We start from the raw sequence: 18111 nt of genomic DNA, 5'->3' as shown, positions 1-18111 counted from the left end.
GTGTGAGTGGTCAAAACACTTAAGTTCCTAAAACTTCAGAAAACTACAACTGTGACACTGTTACACCGATGACATCAAACAGAACTAAGCGACTGAAGAACAACACAGCATTTAACTGGAAATTAGAAACTACAGGCAACCTCCCACTCCTATGCAAAACAGAAATACGGCAGTACAAGTTCCAGAAGTCCAGTTAAGTATGTTGGCTCAGACACAGGTTGTTAGTAGATGCTTAAGGAACAGACAATAAAAAAAAACAAAGCTAGCCTACAATATCCTCCTCTATGTGTTACAGCTTTAAGGAATCAAAAGCTTAGAAAGTTCTCAAACTCAAGGATTACAAATCTCTGTGGCACTCTTCTCCAATAAACTTGTGCCTTCTGAACTTATCTATACTTGTCTGAGCTCTTCAACATTCTGTTATGAACTCCATGGAATAAATAAGTAAATATTTATTTTGTATTCATATATGTAATACACACATGTAAAAAGATATTTTATATATTGATGTACATCAATGCTACATATCAATATATGCACGTGTTGATACTAAATGTGTTATAAATGATAATTCTCTTGCGGAAAGGATTTTATCCAGTAATCTGTTATAAGCTTGCTGACTGGTAGCTTACTCTGTCTTTTGCAAAAGGTCAGATAAGTTCTGAAATTGCCTTTTTTTTCTTTATTATGATTAACACTGTAAAAATCATGAAAACAGACTTGCTTTTTATACTGATAATATCATTACCGTGCTAATGTTGTCTTACACCAACAATAAACAATACTTGTCTTCTCAGAAGAAAAATTATTTATCCAGTGTTAAACAGTCTTTAAAAAGTTACTGGATAATTCTAATATTTCCAACTTGGTCCTATCTCTATTAAGAGCAGCTATCTATTTCTAGCAAACACAGCTGAGTGGAACACCTACCCGAATAATGAATCTAATGGCTGCACACCCAGAAGTTGCCATCACTTTGGCGCTGTTGGGGACCAGATTAAAAAGAGTAGGCACGATAGCTTCAGCGCCATGATCAAACTTGTTTCCCAAAACAGTTGAAAGATGGCTATATAGGAAAAAGAAATGGAGCTGATTAGTCAAAATTAATTTCTTAGTTACATAGAATGCACAATGAACTTTGTTGTTTTAACATTAAACAGCAGAATTTCTCATTTTCATTATTTCCATTATTTGGAAGCATAGGATTTGCAGAGCATTTTTATTACTTAGCAGACACACTAGAAGATTTAACTATGTAACTTTATTTCGTAACGATAAACAAATACCACAATATGAAAAGCTAATATTCTCATCAAAATGCTGGCAAAACTGAGTTCATCATAGTACGCTATCCATAAAAATGTACTCCATTTTTTCAACGTTGTAATTTCAATCCTAACAAATATGGTAACACATACAGCACAAAGTAACATCTTTGTCCAGTGGTGACAACAAATACTTCCATGCAGGCAGACTGTACATATAAAAAGAATCTGGAAGTGACAACAAATACATCACTGTTTTAGGGATCATGAAAAATTCCTAACTTTTAGGTCTGGATGAGGACACGACACAGTATGCTTATGCTACTATCGACTTCACATTAGGAAACAATAATTATGTTCTCAAACCCTGAATTTCCCTGGCAAGGACCGCTGTATGTTCCAGCAGCATACCGCGGTCTGTTCTATCATAAGGCCAAAAGAGCAAGGGTGAATTGGGTGAATTCTGGGACATACACAGCCACTGCATACCAATGAGCAGATTAATGCCTTTACAAAGGGGCAAAAAGCCATAGAAAAGATGGAAATAGGAAAAACTGCCCTGCTGTAAACATAGGTCTTCCCCCTCTCCCCCCATCTTATACCCCAAAATAATGAGGGCAGAGGTCTTAATTCTGTTTGTCAGTGCTCTTAAGACTGTCACAGAAATTTAAGATTATTGCCTCATCAAAACGTACAAAGTTCTATTTAAGCTTTCACTTGAGTTTTACCTTTTTAATCGCATCTCAGACAATTCAAGTCAAGTGGAAGGGATCAAAGTGCACTGCAGCTCACTTTTATAGTCACAGTAAAGCCCTACACCAAACACTCAAACTTAAGTGCTTTTAAGACTAAGCCCTGACGTTACAGCAGTACCTGCTGCAATTTGTACTAACACTAAGTACTTGGTCTAGTGATGGTAACTTCCTCTTCACATACAGTGTTTTACAAGGATTATTGACTATATTTATCACCTAAAAGAACAAATTACTTGAAATGTTTCTTTTACATTATCCCTATAGCGTCAGATCTTGACACGTTATCAGTAATAGTGTACAGCAGCCCAGCAAGACAGTCTTTCCTGCAACACTGGTAAAGCACTTCTAAGTCGAATTCACATGGTTCTGGATGAAGAGCTATGAGATATGGTTTAGTGGCTTGTGGTAGCAAAGGCAATGAGAGGGCGGTTGGACCAGATGATCTTGCAGGTCCTTTCCAACTCTGTGACTCTATGACACTAAAATCTAGCAATGTACACAAACAAATGTAAAACTATACTTACGCTACAGTAATACAAGCTTCTCTAACCACCTGGGATCTGAGATCCTTGGCTGACAGCTTAAACGCACCGTCCAACAACCGTAAGTGCTGGAAAAACCCATCATACTGTGCAGCTCCAGCAACAAGCAACGACCGAACTTTCTTGAGCTAAAAAATGCAAGGTGTCCAGTTTAGCACACTACTAATACATATTCTCTTTAAAAATAATAATAATTTTTAGAAGTATCAAATTATTGTAAAAATGTACATATGTACGTCTCCAGTTTCAAAGTTGAAGGCAGCTCTTGAGACAACTGTGCATGAAAATGTTTAAGTGTATGAGTAGCGTGTCTGTCTCCAGCAAAGTCTAATTCCACAGAAGAGGAACATTATGTTAGTCAACAATAAGGAACTTAAAGCAAATCACATTTTCACGTACACAGTAGTAACTTAAAAACAGTTAAAAAAATTATTACGTAAATTCTGGAGATAGAAAGTCTTAAATCTCAGTCTACAAATACACACATACACAGCTATGTTCACGTACCCGTTTCTGAATACTTACTAAGATACCCAAACTAGATGAAGAATATAGCTGCCACATACACACAGACATTTTAATTCCAGAAGTAAATGTTACTGTAGCCACACAAGGGATACCAATGCTAGCAGTTTACCTGCAGAGTATGTAATTTTGAAGACATGAAGAAATAAAAAACCAACAATTCTGAGGGCTTTCAGAAAAGCTTCCACTCAAATGCCAACAAAAATATACTTCAGCCCTTTAAAAAACACTTGTCCAAAGCTTATTCTGAAATTATTTGATGCATGGAAGCTCGTGGTTTTAAAATGTAAAATAAAATTGCCTTGGAGTATTGTGAGTGCTATCACTAAGAAAAGCATTTTCAAATATGCAGTCACCCATATAGTGGAAAATGCAACCAGCCACACTTGGAATCAGACAGAAAGTTTACCGCATTGGTTCGTTGATCCCAATCATGTTTGTCATCTGAGAGGATTTCCCTGATTTTGTTCAACGTTTCTTCAAGTTCTCGACTCGAATAGATCTGGAATATTAAAAACACAGAAAAATTCCCAGTTAACATGATGAAGGAAGCTAATTGAAGACAACTGAAAATTCCATTGTAATTCTGAGAATCTTGCCCTTCCTATACAACACCAGAGAACTATGCCAGTGGTATTAAAAGCAATTTAAAGCAAATACTGAGGATAATACTAAGCAGCGAATGCTCACTAACAGAAAAAAAGAATCAATATGTTCCTCAAGATTTCACCTTTCATTAGAAATTCATCTTTCATAAGAATTTCATTACCTCATATTTTTTGGCCTTTTTTTTCAGATTACAATTCACTATGATTTTAAATAATCTGTTGTTCATTGAATATGCAAAGTTTAAGGATTTTTTTGTTTTTTTCCCCAGCTTCAGAATAATATGTAGGAGATATGAAGTAAATTATTGAAAACTGCTCTGGCCAGAATTCTTTCAACAGCATATTTTAAGCTAAGGACTTCCAGTTTCTTGCACTCAAAGTAGTTTATGTAAACATACTGAACTACATTCAATTGCTCAGACACAGGCATCTGGTAGCAAGTGAGACATCTACATGGGGTGCCAGATATTCTGCAGGACTTCCAGAAGACCTGTGCCCTATAAAGTGGAAGTGACCATTAGAACTTATGTAGAAACTCAACACTAGTGATTGATTCTCACTAATTATCTGCTTAAATGCAAGGTATTACTTTTGTATGTTCAAGAGCACAGAGGTGTGTAGTGGAAATGAGGACCAGTGGTTAGGAACACCTCACTTTGCACTTTCACTCTGGTCCCTTGCACACACATCTTTCATTTTATTCTGCAGATTTACAAATCTCTCTCTTCTGTTTTACAGTTAAGCCAAATCCACACTTTTCAGAAAATAGTTTATTTTCCTGCGCAACTTCAAACGACCAGCTTTCCAGTGTCCTGACTATACTAAACTAATTGAAGTTACAGTAGCTACAGTAGACTAATTTCTACCTTTTCTCCTATGCTCTGGCAACAGAACACAGTAATGAAGGCCTGTGTATTTCATGCTGCAATACTTAGGATGTGGAAAATATCCATGCTTTACAGCACCTGCATATCTGAATAATCTGATAAGCATGGTAGGAATCTTAGCTCCTCTTTACCACCACCACCTTGCTATGTCTTGTTCCTAATTCAGGGCTTTAACATACAGAAAAATATGTCAATTCAGCAGCCAATGCCAACTTATCCCAAAAGCAAAATGCAAGCACAAGGGGAGCATGATCATAGCTTTTGGCAGCAGCTAACCAGGACCTCTTTGGTGTACACATTAAACTCAGTCTGAGGTTCTGGTAAAGCTGTCTCACTGAGAGGGCCCTCAAAAACAGGCCAATTTCTGTTCTCAGCTGATGAGGGATCTCAGTCCATGAGCTGTATTTAATGCCACGGGATTATAATTGCTGGGCAATAGACAAGGGCAGAAGCAACATGTACAGTGACTTTAGTTAGCCCTACCTGCATGCCTAGGCAAAGAAGTTAAAATTCTGATTACCCAGCAAAAACAGAAATGGGTCTAAGCAAATTCAAATTGCTATTCAAATTGGCTTTTTAATGAACAATTTAGTAAATGGCATAACTTTAATTATAATGAAATTAAAATTTTTCCACTAAAAATCCCAACTATATTCTCCATACATAGTTTCAAAACAAAAGCTATGTTTTTTAATCTTTTTTCCCTGCCTTTGATTAATCACGCTTTATACTTTTGTGAGTTTTGAGTGCAGACAACAATTACACTTTCTTTTTTTCACAAGTCTCAATGTCAGACATTTATACAAACAAATAAATTCGTTTGGAAGAAGAACGTAGCTATTGATGGCTATTATTCCTATCGACATGACAACTGAATTTTTTGCTTCCAGTTGAACAAAACTGAAAAAAGAGTTGTAAAACTATTCAGTTTGTAAGCTAAATATGGAGGCACAGTCCTCACAGTCGATCACAGTGCTGTAAGTAAAGAACTCATTAGCAAAAAAAAGAGCCATTGCACTGTATCTCAAAATAACCTATCTTCTCTATAAGCTGCAATTATCCATTGGAGGGTAACATACACGCTCAGCAGTGATGGTAAATGCCACATTGAAGAAACATTAAAAACTCCAACACAAATTAAAGAAATAACTAATTGGACAGAAGGTATTTCCACATAAGAATTACAAACTAGATAGGAGTAAACAATATGGCCTTCCTTAAGGATCAGTGGTGAGTGTAGTCATTTGAATAGCTTACTGGAAAAGCAGAATCACCACTGAAGGTTTTTAGGAGCAAGTTAAACACACAGAGAAAATACTCTGAATTTATTTGATTAATCCAGGTGCTTATTAACTTCATTGAGATTATTTCCATAATAAATTTCCCTCCCTTGTTTTTACTGAGATCTCTACTAAGACCCACACAAGTGTAATGAAAACAGACATGGAAACAGGTCCAGCAACACAGAAACAACATCTTCTATCCATTCTAACAGATTTTGGTGCATTGCTAATTCTTCCCAGGGTCTATCAGAAAAACTTCTCCCTTCCACAGTAACCAATGCGGTCTCAGATTGCAGGGCGTTTCCTCTTTTTTGAGAGATCAGAGATTGAGATTGGACATCAGAAAGTCATTATTCTTAAAGATAATAAGCATTTACTTTTATTTTTTGACCGGCTAGTAGGTCTTACATTCTCATACATTACAGATTAGGTTATTCTGGGTCAGTTACACATTCCTCTTTGCCTCTCCACTTCAATTAAGGGCTGTTAGTGAGGGCAAGGTGGTCCTTCTCCTCCTCCACCATCTGCAGTTAAGCAATGACCTACCTTCCCAAGTCATCCAGCAGAGTCAGAGAAAAAAATCTCCCCCTCCACACACACATCCAAGTATTCCACTTCTATTCTCCCTCCCAGTGTTATTAAGCAATTTGAGTGATCAGAGAACTCTGCTCAGGACTGTAAATAGTGAAGTATCAAATTATAGGCAGCATGTTTTCAGAGTTGTGGAATATGACTGGTCAACATAACATGGCCAAATAATTTGAAAAGATTGATGGTCTTGCTCTCCAAAGAATTCTTAACAGCTCGGAGAGGCAAAGAAGAAACAAAACCTTTACAGCATAAACAAACTTTTGCTGAACGAGACAGGAACCACGGAGATAACATGTTTGTTCATTAAAGCAGACAGTATTTCAGTCTGTAAAATGACATCTAACAATGAACTACATTATCATCTTCAAATAAATATATAATATAAAAATACATAATATATAAATAAATATATATAATATTTAAATAAAAATAGAACAGAAGGATATATCAAGAGAAAGGAGTTGTACAAAATCTTGCTGGTGTTTTAAAACTTTGGCTGAGTTTTTGGTTGCCTTGCACTCCTCAGCTGCTCAAATAAAACATGAGTTAGGTGACTCAGCCCATGTGTGAGTCTCTGGCTTATGGAGCTGTTAAAAGAGAAGATCTTAACTTTCAAGAACTCAGCATCCAAAAGGTTCATTAGTATTCAAATAAGTCACTATAAGGTTTCTTTTTTTTTGAAGTATTGTTACAGATGAGTGCGTGTATGTCTGACAAGCATCATTAGAATTCAAAAAGTCAGGGTTGAAACTGTAATTCCTGCTTTTAAAATTATTTGCTTGTATTATTATTAGTTGCTTATCCCATGAAACTTCAAATCCTGTGTTTCCCTAAGATTATGGAAATGTTTTTCTTATTAAAAATTGAAACATGCAATTATTTTCAGTAACTCCTTGGAAAAGATTAAGCAAAGTAATAATGCATTTCAACTGAAACGACGGGATTGTAATTTGTAAAATAGTCTTAAAAGGTGGGTTTTGCTAATTAACAACTGGAAAAAATAATAAGTTTTCATGGAGGATGTAAATTGCAGAGCTCATAAAGACAGAAAGGTAATGGCACCTCAGTTGAAAGACTATAAAATTATAAGAATAAGCTAAGACAGTGTTGTAAATAGCATATTCCTGAAACAAAAGTTAGCATACACAGCTTACCTGTACAGTAGGAACATCTGTAAATGCCTTAATAAAATCATCTTCATCCACAGCTCCAGCTCCTCCTTCTTTAGAGGAACCTACAAAAACATAAAATAAGGTTAAACAGAATCTAATGCACATCCAGGTTTTCAAAGTGAAAGAATTAGCTTTCGACCTGTTTTCAAACAATTAATACAGCTCACAAAAAGCCAGAATATTCAACCTTTGTAAAACTGCAACACTGATTTCACCTTAAAGTTAAAAAACAAACAACAAAAAAAAAACCTTTTCATTCTTTGAGAATTCTAAGCAGCTTCCAATGACAAAGTTAATGGTTAATGGTTTAATTTTATCATTTTTATTTGTGCTTAACCAGAAACATGTTTAGTACAACATGTAAAAGTGATCAGGATTGCATTCCGATAATGCAAACACTCCCAAGCACAAAATTTCAGATTTTTCAGCTGAAATGGAGGCATCAGCTGGAGCAGAGATGTATTTTACTTACTACAGCACAAATAATCATAGAATCATAGAATGGCCTGGATTGAAAAGGACCACAATGCTCATCTAGTTTCAACCCCCCACTATATGCAGGATCGCCAACCAGCAGCCCAGGCTGCCCACAGCCACATCCAGCCTGGCCTTGAATGCCTCCAGGGATGGGGCATCCACAGCCTCCTTGGGCAAATAACCATCATTAAATGAAGTTAAGCCTGAGAGGCCATCAAAAACACAAAACGAGGACTTTCTGACAACACAAACACTCAGTGGCTACATTCTTCACAGATGTTTTATGGTTTACAGACCCAGACCTTCTATTTATAGTGCAGGGCTAAGCACTGCTATGACTGTACTCTTGTGTACTTCAAAGTGTGAGCATCCACTTCAAGTATGGTTCAGATTGCAGACTGAACAGACCTGAACACCCCTACGCAGATCAGGTTCTCTCCTGCTCCTTTGAAATTGCAGTTCAAGAACACTTTTGAATGATACCTACCAGAATTTGGACACGTTAGCATTTCTGTATCATACCGAAAGCAACAAGCCTGAGCTCAATAATACTGTATAAGGGAACATAATTTATCTAATGGATAACAATTTCTGATGTTAGAAAAAAGAGGGACAGACTGCTACTACTGAGGGACACAGCTTCAATTAGTTAATTTAAACAGCCCATTTTTTTCTTAATTTACTGATCCTCAACGTGCTTTTACAGCTTTGCCTTTGTCTATACTGCAGAAGAAAGAAAATATTGCTCATCTTCTTTCCTGATTGCTTGGTAAGTATTCTGATCAACTCCCTCAATAGAATTACTTCTATAGAGAGCAAGAAAAAAAAATTCAGAGAATGCGATCCATTGTGATTAACTCTGCTGGCAGAATTTAACAGGCACACAATTGAAGATACCCTTCCAAAGAACCTCTCATGCATTTATAAAGCTTGCCTTTCCTCCACAAAAGCAATGCCAGAGCTTTACAAAACTCCTATTTAAGAGATGCTCCCCTCAGACCTATAGCTGACAGATCTGGCAGAGTATGCCACAGCCTGATAAGCTGTATGCCTGTTGTTCTTAGACCCAGCTATGACAGTACATTTTCTAGAAGCATACCTTTTAACTATTAATGTCTTCCACTAAACAACGCATGTTATTAACTTACAGCCACATAACACATCATCTTTTTATCAAAGACAATTTCAACTGCATTCCTGACAGTAAGGACACTGTAAGTAATTCCAAGGGCCTGTAAGCCCACTGCATTTACTATCTGCAAGTACACAGCAGATAACTAAAATCCAGAGCCTCATCAAACAGCTCTGTCTTTAAAGACAGCTATCAGTATCACTGCTGGATCTAGACCCCTATGCAAAAAAAAAAGAGCAGAAATGAATCTGAAAGAGATGAACAACGCACACAAGACATTTATACACAAATTTCATCCTCTTGTTACTGATCAATTATAACTTTCACCAGTTCTTATCATTCAAGCAGCCTGGTTAGAAAGGCTCACAAAGCCACCTGCAGGCCTTGATTCCACATCAGGAAGCTGGTGAGAACGTACTGAAAATAACAGTCTTGATATGGAAGAAAATTACAGCATATTAAGCATCTCCAACTTTGGTGCTTTCATCTTAGCTTGGATGTGTGTGGGGATGGAGGCAAAGGAAATGTGCCCCTTTTTTCTTGCACTTTACTACGAGAGATGACACCTTCTTAAGTTCAATTCAAGAATTCCTACTGTTTAAAGAGGCCCTGTGACTTGTTTTTTTTTCTTTCTGGAAGAAAGTTTCTTCCCAGTCACAAGGTTTTGAGCTGCTTAGTAATGTGAAAAGCTCAATAACCAGAACAAGTCCTGAATGCAAATTAAAAAAATAAGTTTGTTGGATTTTGGTTGCTGGTTTTGTTTATTTGTTTAGTAAAAGCAGTTTTAACAACCAGGCATTAAAGTCCTCTGCAAATTTCTTCCTCTTGCTTTTAAACTATAACACTCGGAATCTTATGATGCCACTGCAATGACTTGGGATCACTGTCTTGCTTTACCATTTTCATGCTCTCTCCACAAGTACCTACAAAGCTCTCCAGGATGGGACAGAAACAGCATAACAAAGAACACATTAAGGAAGAAGAAATACAGCATTAGAATAGTAGTGGACTGATATTTTTCTGCTGAAACAAGGAACAGCCTAATCAAAGCATGATTAACTATTTAACAAAGCATAAAAACACTATCTCAAAAATTAAAAAAAACAAGTGTTCTACTAGTTTTTTTTATAGAATCACGTCTTCGCTAGACCAATTCAAGTCTTTCTTTATTTTACTTCCCTGTTTTTTTTATTAGGATTTCAAATACACACTGTCCAATTAAGAAACTTGAAGACATGCATCACAGGCACTTTGATGACAGGTGGGCATGATGGCGAGGTGAAGCTTGAGCATCTTTAAGGGAAAACAAAACAGTTCTCTTGGATTTTGTTTGCTGACTAGCAGGACAAACACTGGCTCATCTCAGAAATGTCTCTTTGGGAGAGCTTCAGTCCAATAAAGACAAGAAAAATTAAAACTGAATCAAAAACCTGAATCAGAAATGCCTTCTGTTTCTGAGCCAACGAAGGTAGTTGAGATCTCAGGCTCCCCTTCTCCTCATCCTCCAGGACAGGATGAACAAGCAACAACTGGGAATGCTGCTGCAGCATGGATGAAGGAAAAAAACGATTCACTAGTTTTTCAGATGAACAACAAACCAGATGTTCACCTCACATTTCTAATGAGGAGAGCAAAGCCAGCATCTCCTCAGCCCTCAGCTTTCCACAGAAATTCTGCAACTGGTTGAAAGTGACCGATTTAGGATGAGTTGGTGGGGTCATGGTGGAAACTGTTGTCATCAATGAAGAAACATTTAAGCTCCAAGTACTGACAAGGAAAGGACCTGTGAGAGTTTTTCAGACTGAAAACATGAAAAGCTTTGTTTACCAACTAAATCTGTATGGATTAACAAGAACACACCAGGACTGCAAAAAGATCTCTCTCTGTTCCTGAGTTTTCACCTTCTCCCAGAGGAAGAAGCATTTGCTGCTCACAGAAAGGTACGTCAGTTTCTCCACACAACTAACTCTTCTCCTTTGCATTTTTCACTCACTCTTCTACTCCCACCCATGCTTCATGAGAGATGATCCACAACTGCCTGAATGCTGCCAGCAAGGGGCTGCCCTGAGGAGAGGAGAGGTGGCTACCCCCACCCTGCAGGACATGAACGAGAGCCACCTGAGGAGCAGACCAGGTGCCCAGCCAGTGCAGGGAGCAGCTGCTGGGTGAAACAGGAGCCTGCTGGCAGCACCAAAGGAAGAAGGCACAGAGACAGCAGCACCCATAGGGCCCCACCATTTGAGCATAAGAAAGCCACCACCCAAACCAGTGCTGCTCCAGCCCTGCCAGTCCTGCTGCAGCAGCACACAGGGAAACGTGCCAGCCTCTGGCCCCCTCCCTGCTGCCACCAAGTAGCAGCCAGCCTTACACCCGGCCCAGCACAGCAGGAGCTTCCCCGGCACCCACAGGCAGCAGAGCGGCAGCTCCTCGGGCCCTCCTCACCTCATCCCTCGCAGCAGCCGTGCAGGGGCAGCCCCGTCCTGCCCCAATGGCACCTGCAGCTCTCACCGGGCACAGGCAGGGGACGGGCCGGCACCCCAGGTGGGACCCACTGCAGGCAGCGGGGACGGCAGCACCAGTTATAGGTTCATGAATTGACTGCAAGAATCAAGCTCTGGATTTGTAGCTCAGGAGTAACACAGTCTCCAGAGGAATTTTCATTCTGCTTTTAGTTGCTTTTTTTAAAATAATTACCCACAGAACACAGCTGTGTGTTGATACACTGCACTGGTAAGCTTTAAAAAGCACACTGCTACACAAACTCACTCTATCCCTCTGAATTCTCTAACAGCACACAGGAACAGGATCTTACTTTTGAAGTAAGATTATTCGGATTTTTTTTTCCTCTGAAATAAACAAAACTGAAATACCAAAAATCCCCAAGGCCATTCAATAACTTCACCACAAACTGAATCTCAACACTCCTTATTAAAAATATATATATATTAAGAAATCCATCTGTTACCCTATTGATTTTGTAAAATTCTACTGAGTTGTTAATTAGGAACTGACAGCCGCTTCGCTCAGCATGGCAAAGTGCACAGGACAAGCTCACAAATTTCTCAGCTTTTCATACAATACGTTGGTTGGCATTGCTACTGGTTCCTCCTACTGACCCTATCACTGTATCACAGAAAATCAGACCAGGAGAGGGTGGGCAAGGAATACGCTGGCTGAGAGGAATGCTTACAGTGAGAGAAGTTCCCTGGTCTGCCTCACTGTGGGGCCACACAAACACCATGCTAACACGGAAGAAGAAAAAGAAGTTTAACAGTGTTGACACAAAATAACACAACATACAAAATAAATGACCGAAATTAGAAGATACTTCCTTTAGATTACAGCAACCAGTTTTTGCTATCACCAACTCATAGAATCCCTTTAAATGATATAAAATCTGACTGCCTGTGAGGAGGACAGAACTTGCAATGTGCCAAGACAATCCTCAATAAGTTTCCACAGTCCCTGAGTGTTCTGCTGTTTGTTAGTCTCTCAAACAGTGAGATTTCCTGAATCTTCTGTAGCTCCTGAGCAGTGTTTCACAAATGTATTTATTTCTCATTCGGTCAGCTTTTATTACTACTCACGTTTGAAATGTTACCTTTTGCAGGAAGAAGTTATCTGTGTTTGATGATCTGAATTGTGACCTCTCAGCTGGCAAAGGTGATTTTTAAGAAAATGATTCTGGTGAAGCCCTTAACATAGGCTACATTTCAGTGGCTCAATAAGGAAGCACTCCATCTTTCCAGACGCCATGCAATTACTGCTACAATTAAAACCACAGTGCAGAATAACATCTTTTCTTATGCAGTTTTCAAACCTCTGCTTCTCAAAAACATGGGACAAATGTCTGGAAGTTGACTAACTGAAAAATCCCTTCATGTTTTAAAGTACTAGGTGATGTAAAGCATCTCGATAGACTGCACAACCTATTTCAATTTCTGTTTTCAATAGAATGCACACCCTGACTCATTAACAGCACACAGGGAACACTGGTGGTCTTACCTCAGTTCAGTAAGATCTTATTTCCACATTTGGACTTTAATCAAAAAACTGTCATCAATAGACAAGGAAAGAGCTACTCTCCAGTCTCAAGTACCTGGTTAAAGATCAAAGTATTTTTCCATGGGCTCATTAAGAGTCACTTTGTATTATAGGTATTTTCAAGTTGCCAGCTCAAAAACTATAAAACTATTAGAGCAACAGAGATACAGCACTTGCTCTAACAAAAAGCACTCCAATCAAAGTTAGACGAGGTGCAGTTTTGCAAACAAGGGCTGATACACTTGAAGATAGTTACACCAGTCAACAGCTTCCAGCAATATTTAGAGTAACTGTTAAAAGATTTTGTTACTGTAATAAGACGTCCCAAGTTTCACTCACAAAACAAATCCTGCCATTGGGAACACAAACGTTCCAGGCTCTGCACACAAATTAAGGAACAGGTCACACTGCTAACTACCTCAGCTCTGCCAATAAAACTCAGAATATCCAAAAATAAACTTGCAGTGATCTTACTTTTGATGATGAATCAATCAGCTAAATTCCAGCTGCCTCATGTATGTTTTCTGAGATAAAAACCAACTGCATCTGGAGAGAAACAAATAAATTCCCATCCTCAAAAAACCTGATACTATGGAACTTGTCTTGTTCAGAGCTTTTAGGAGCACAAACCCTGCCTACCTGACAGACCTCATGCATAAAGCACAGGACTCCATGAAATGGGCTCTGATAATTAATGCTGGAAAAATACTGGGAGATCACCATACAGGGATGCTCAGCATGTCTGTTTGATGGCAGTTATTTTTGCACAGAGGGGAAAAAGAAGGAGGGAGAAGAACAGCAGAAGAAACATGTATCAGCCCCTTATGTCAGTTAAATTACACTAAAATCGTGGCCTGAAGTGCCTTTGACAGGCACCAGGCAGGCAACCAGGATCAGTAAAACTCTTCAGCTGTCCCAACACAACCAGATTTTTTGGTAATCAATTTCAGAAACAAAAATACATTTTTTAATCATCAGGTACAATGCTAACGCTAAATAAACAACTTTCAATGGAAACCTGACTTAGGATACCTTCCCACTGTTTTAAATCAGCTCAGAAGACAGCACAGTGACTTTGCAGAATAAAAAAGCCCCCATGAGAAAGCCTGGTTGAAGGAAACTGACAGATGAATTCTGGCCAATTCAGCCCCAGTGACTGACAACAGAGACAACCTGTCCACCTCAACTCCTCCAATGCCAAAAGTCCTTGATCCTGAGGCAGCCAGAAACAGTCATTCAAGCTGTAACAGCTGCATAAACTGAACAAAATAGCAAAATACTTTCAAATATATTCAAGTAAATGTTATTTCTTACTTTCTGTTGCTGCTTTTTTCTTCCTCCATTAAAAACTTGATAGTCAAGGTAAAAGACTCAACCTGTGGTGTGCTTGCTTCATCACAACATTGCTCCCGCATGCCAAGCCACTGAGCATGAACAGAAGTTTCCATGCAGTAATGGAGTGCATTCTCTCTCTCTCAGGACTGCAATGCTAAGCAGAACTTTCCATGCAATTACTCACTCCAGTAAAGAATAGGGGTAGGAGGGATGAGAAGAAACCAGGAGTGAGCTATGCTTACAGCAAAAGGGGTGACAGGAAGTCATAATCACTAGAAGCTCCCATCTCAGTCTCTGAGATGTGACACATGATCCAAGAGCAAGCACAGAGTGAAGTGCACACATGTTCCTTGTCCCAGGACTCAGGCAGTAGGAAGACGCAGGAGCTAATTCTCACTTCAACTGAAGTTGGAATTGAAGAAACTGAAGATTTAGCATTCTTTGTCTAAATTTTTCAGCTGTTCTTGAGTGTGAAGATTCCTTTGGAATTGTGTATTGAGCATATGAACTAAAAAAAACAATATATTCTCTGAGAGACTTAGCAGTATTTGAAGCTTTGTTCCAATACTGAATGCACACTTTCAACAGCTCTAGCCTCAATACCCAATTTTCAATGCAGCACAGTTTCACAATTATAAAAGATTAATATTACTAGCTATTTTCACAGGTATGCTATGCAGATCAACTAACAAGCACCTGTGAAGCAGGCAGACATGCTGACAACACAAGAAAGAAAGTAATCATGCAGTCAGCTCAAGGTTTGGACAGCATAAGTTAGATAAGGCCATGTACTGCATGGGGGGAAAAAGCAGCTCCTCGAGCAACAGGAATACAGGTCCCTGACTTCCTCTGGGCTCATCTCACAGTTGATTAATGTTTGTTTCTGCTGAATTATCAGCTCACACAGACATCTTTCAAAGCAAGCACAATGCTCATGCTCACACTGTCATCTTCCAAATGCTCATGCATTTTTTTCTCTAACAGCTGATTCTCACAAATACTTAAAAGACCATTTGTGACCCTGCCTTGCTTGCCAGGCTTCAACAGGTGGGCTTAAAATGTTATGCTAATGTTATGCAAATTTGACTTATTTTCAGCATTAGTCTAGTCCTCTAATAACCTAGAATTTACATTTTACTTTAATTTGTTCCTAGTCTTACACCTCAATAGTGTAAAATCCTGCCAATTACTCTACATTACAGGCATTATTACTGAGAACAACCAGGAGCACAAACAACTCATTTGTATCACCTAGAACTTGTTTTACAAAACAGGCTGGGTTGTGGTATTGTAATTATGTGGAGGTTTTGCTGGGATGTCATGTGTTCAGAAAGAGAGGAATTTTCATCACTGTTTCTGCTTCTCTTCAGCAGCGCTTTCTTTACTGACACAATCTAAACTGATACTCTATTAAGAACAAGTAGAACTAACATTGTTTGCTGCTGCAAACTGAAATAAGTTTTAAGGATATGACAATGAATTGTTATCTTTTCATTGCAGAAGTTCACTAGTGCAAGACAGAAGGTCAACTTGTTTGATTTTAACATATGGATGCTTTACATTTTTAAGAACATCTTATTTATTTGGTGCAAGCAATACCTGTGACTTTGCTAAAATTGCACTATTCACATTCCCACATTATAATAATAATTAGCACTTTATGTTTCTACTTCATTTTAAAGTTATTTTCAACCCTATTTATTTTATTTTCAGTTGTTAGAGTGGCACTGATTTTATTCCTCTTCCTTTTATTTTTAGTCTATTTTATTTTGTTTCATTATTCCACTTTTCTACTCTATTTTAAAGTACATACAATTGTCCTAAGAAACGAAACTTCAGACACTTTATTCTCCTTCCAGCCCTACAAAGTGGAATCATACTTTCTACTTTGCAAAGCAGCTTCTCTTCAACAGCAGCAATGTGGGATTGCTCTGCATGTCTGTTTTCACTTACTGTGTAACACAGCCACAGTCCCCAAGGACTCAAAGTGACACGGTCAGCTGACTCCAGTCGGCCCTCCTCCTCTCTCATTCCTCTCTTTCCTTCCAGATTCAGCCACATGAAAACAAAGAAACAGCCTTCCCCCTTCTCAGTGCTTTAAAAATCAGTATTCCACGTTAGCAAAATAAACAAGGGTTGGCTCTTCTTCCCTATTCTCACCACTGCCTGGTACTACCATGATGGCTAGTAGGATGCTTGGGACTATATCATACAGTATAGATGTTAAAGGAAGGTTACAAAACGTTATAAGCTCTCACTTACAGACTTCTTAATTAGTGCTCACTGTCACCCTCTTCTTATTTTATCCTCCATCTTATTTTATTAGGGAGACTAATAAACAGTAGTTATAAATGTGCAGAGAGAGAGACACACACATGCTCTATGAATGTATATATGTGCATTTATGTGCATGTGAATTAAGAGTATATGCAGTTAATTTTGGTCTCTGGGGCTGGTTTGCTAATTCACCTGATAAGCTACAAACAAAAGAATACAACAGGGAAGAAAAGGAACCCCCATGAATTTATTATGGCTAAGGAGAACAGATCATGATCGTATGAAATGAAACCTTCTCCTGAAGCCCTACACAGGAGATCAAACAGCAACAAAACAACTGGAGGAGAAGATGGAAGGCTGGAATTCCTCCCACTTCCCTGAATTCTGAGTTAGGTTGATGCAGCTGAAGACTGCATCATTGCAAACCAGCAATTTCACGGGCAAGGCTGTATAAGGAAGGAAAGTAACGTACTTCCACTGTGGGGACAACAAGTATTCTGTAACAATTTCTGGTTCAGTGTCAATTCCCACCTATTGATTCTAAAGCGTGGTCAGAAAGACAGGTCTGATGGCAGAAAAAAAACCCTCCCAGCTCTCAGCAACCTGTAAGCCAAGAAGGTAACTGTCACAGAGTGTCAAGTGATGCTCTGAATGCCAAGATCTTGGTTCTGTGGCTCACAAAGGGTCGAGATACAACTATGAAGAAAAACCTAGTTAGTTTTATGTGACAAATAAAGCACTTGGGAAGTCATTCATGAAAACTAAACAAGTAATATAGGAAGGATTATCACAATGCTTTAATAGAACTAGTACTCCAGAGCTTGTTTTCCATAGAACTCAAAAGTATAAAATAATTTGAGTACGATTAATGTGAAGCCTTTCTTGTGTGTCAAGTAAACACAGCACTGTCTTCATCAGTTGGAAGATAATCAATACAGCAAGAAAGGCATTTATCCTGCTATACTCAAGTCCATTCACTAACAACTTGTATTTACAGTTCCACAATTATTGAAGTCCTTTTAACAAATACACTTCTTAACTACACAACATAGCTTTAATGAGGCTAACTTAACCTGGCTAAGGTTTCAGAAGGCAAGCATCCATTTTTCTGTACACCTGTTTTAGGCAGAGACTTTTCACCTATACTGCCTCATACTAACATAACAACTTAAAGTACTGAAATCTTTCTCTGCTAAAAAACAGATTCCAAAGGAGTAA

General features: G+C 38.4%; 1 protein-coding gene across 17 annotated transcripts in view; it reads right to left on the bottom strand.

The window, feature by feature from the left end:
- Positions 1–18111, bottom strand: part of CLASP2 (cytoplasmic linker associated protein 2) — a gene marked incomplete at both ends in the record, with an annotated part of 129532 nt that overhangs the window by 59199 nt on the left and 52222 nt on the right. For all 17 annotated transcript variants that reach the window (XM_079537951.1, XM_079537963.1, XM_079537960.1 and 14 more), the window contains 4 exons: positions 931–1066; positions 2545–2690; positions 3497–3589; positions 7611–7690. In XM_079537951.1, the coding sequence (XP_079394077.1) occupies positions 931–1066; positions 2545–2690; positions 3497–3589; positions 7611–7690 (455 nt within the window). The remainder of the gene's footprint in view (positions 1–930; positions 1067–2544; positions 2691–3496; positions 3590–7610; positions 7691–18111) is intronic.

This window comes from Tetrao urogallus, assembly GCF_951394365.1.
Source record: "Tetrao urogallus genome assembly, chromosome: 7".
Taxonomy (NCBI): Eukaryota; Metazoa; Chordata; class Aves; order Galliformes; family Phasianidae; genus Tetrao; species Tetrao urogallus.
Note: the sequence above shows the minus strand (reverse complement) of the source record. Positions and strands in the feature narration are given on the sequence as shown.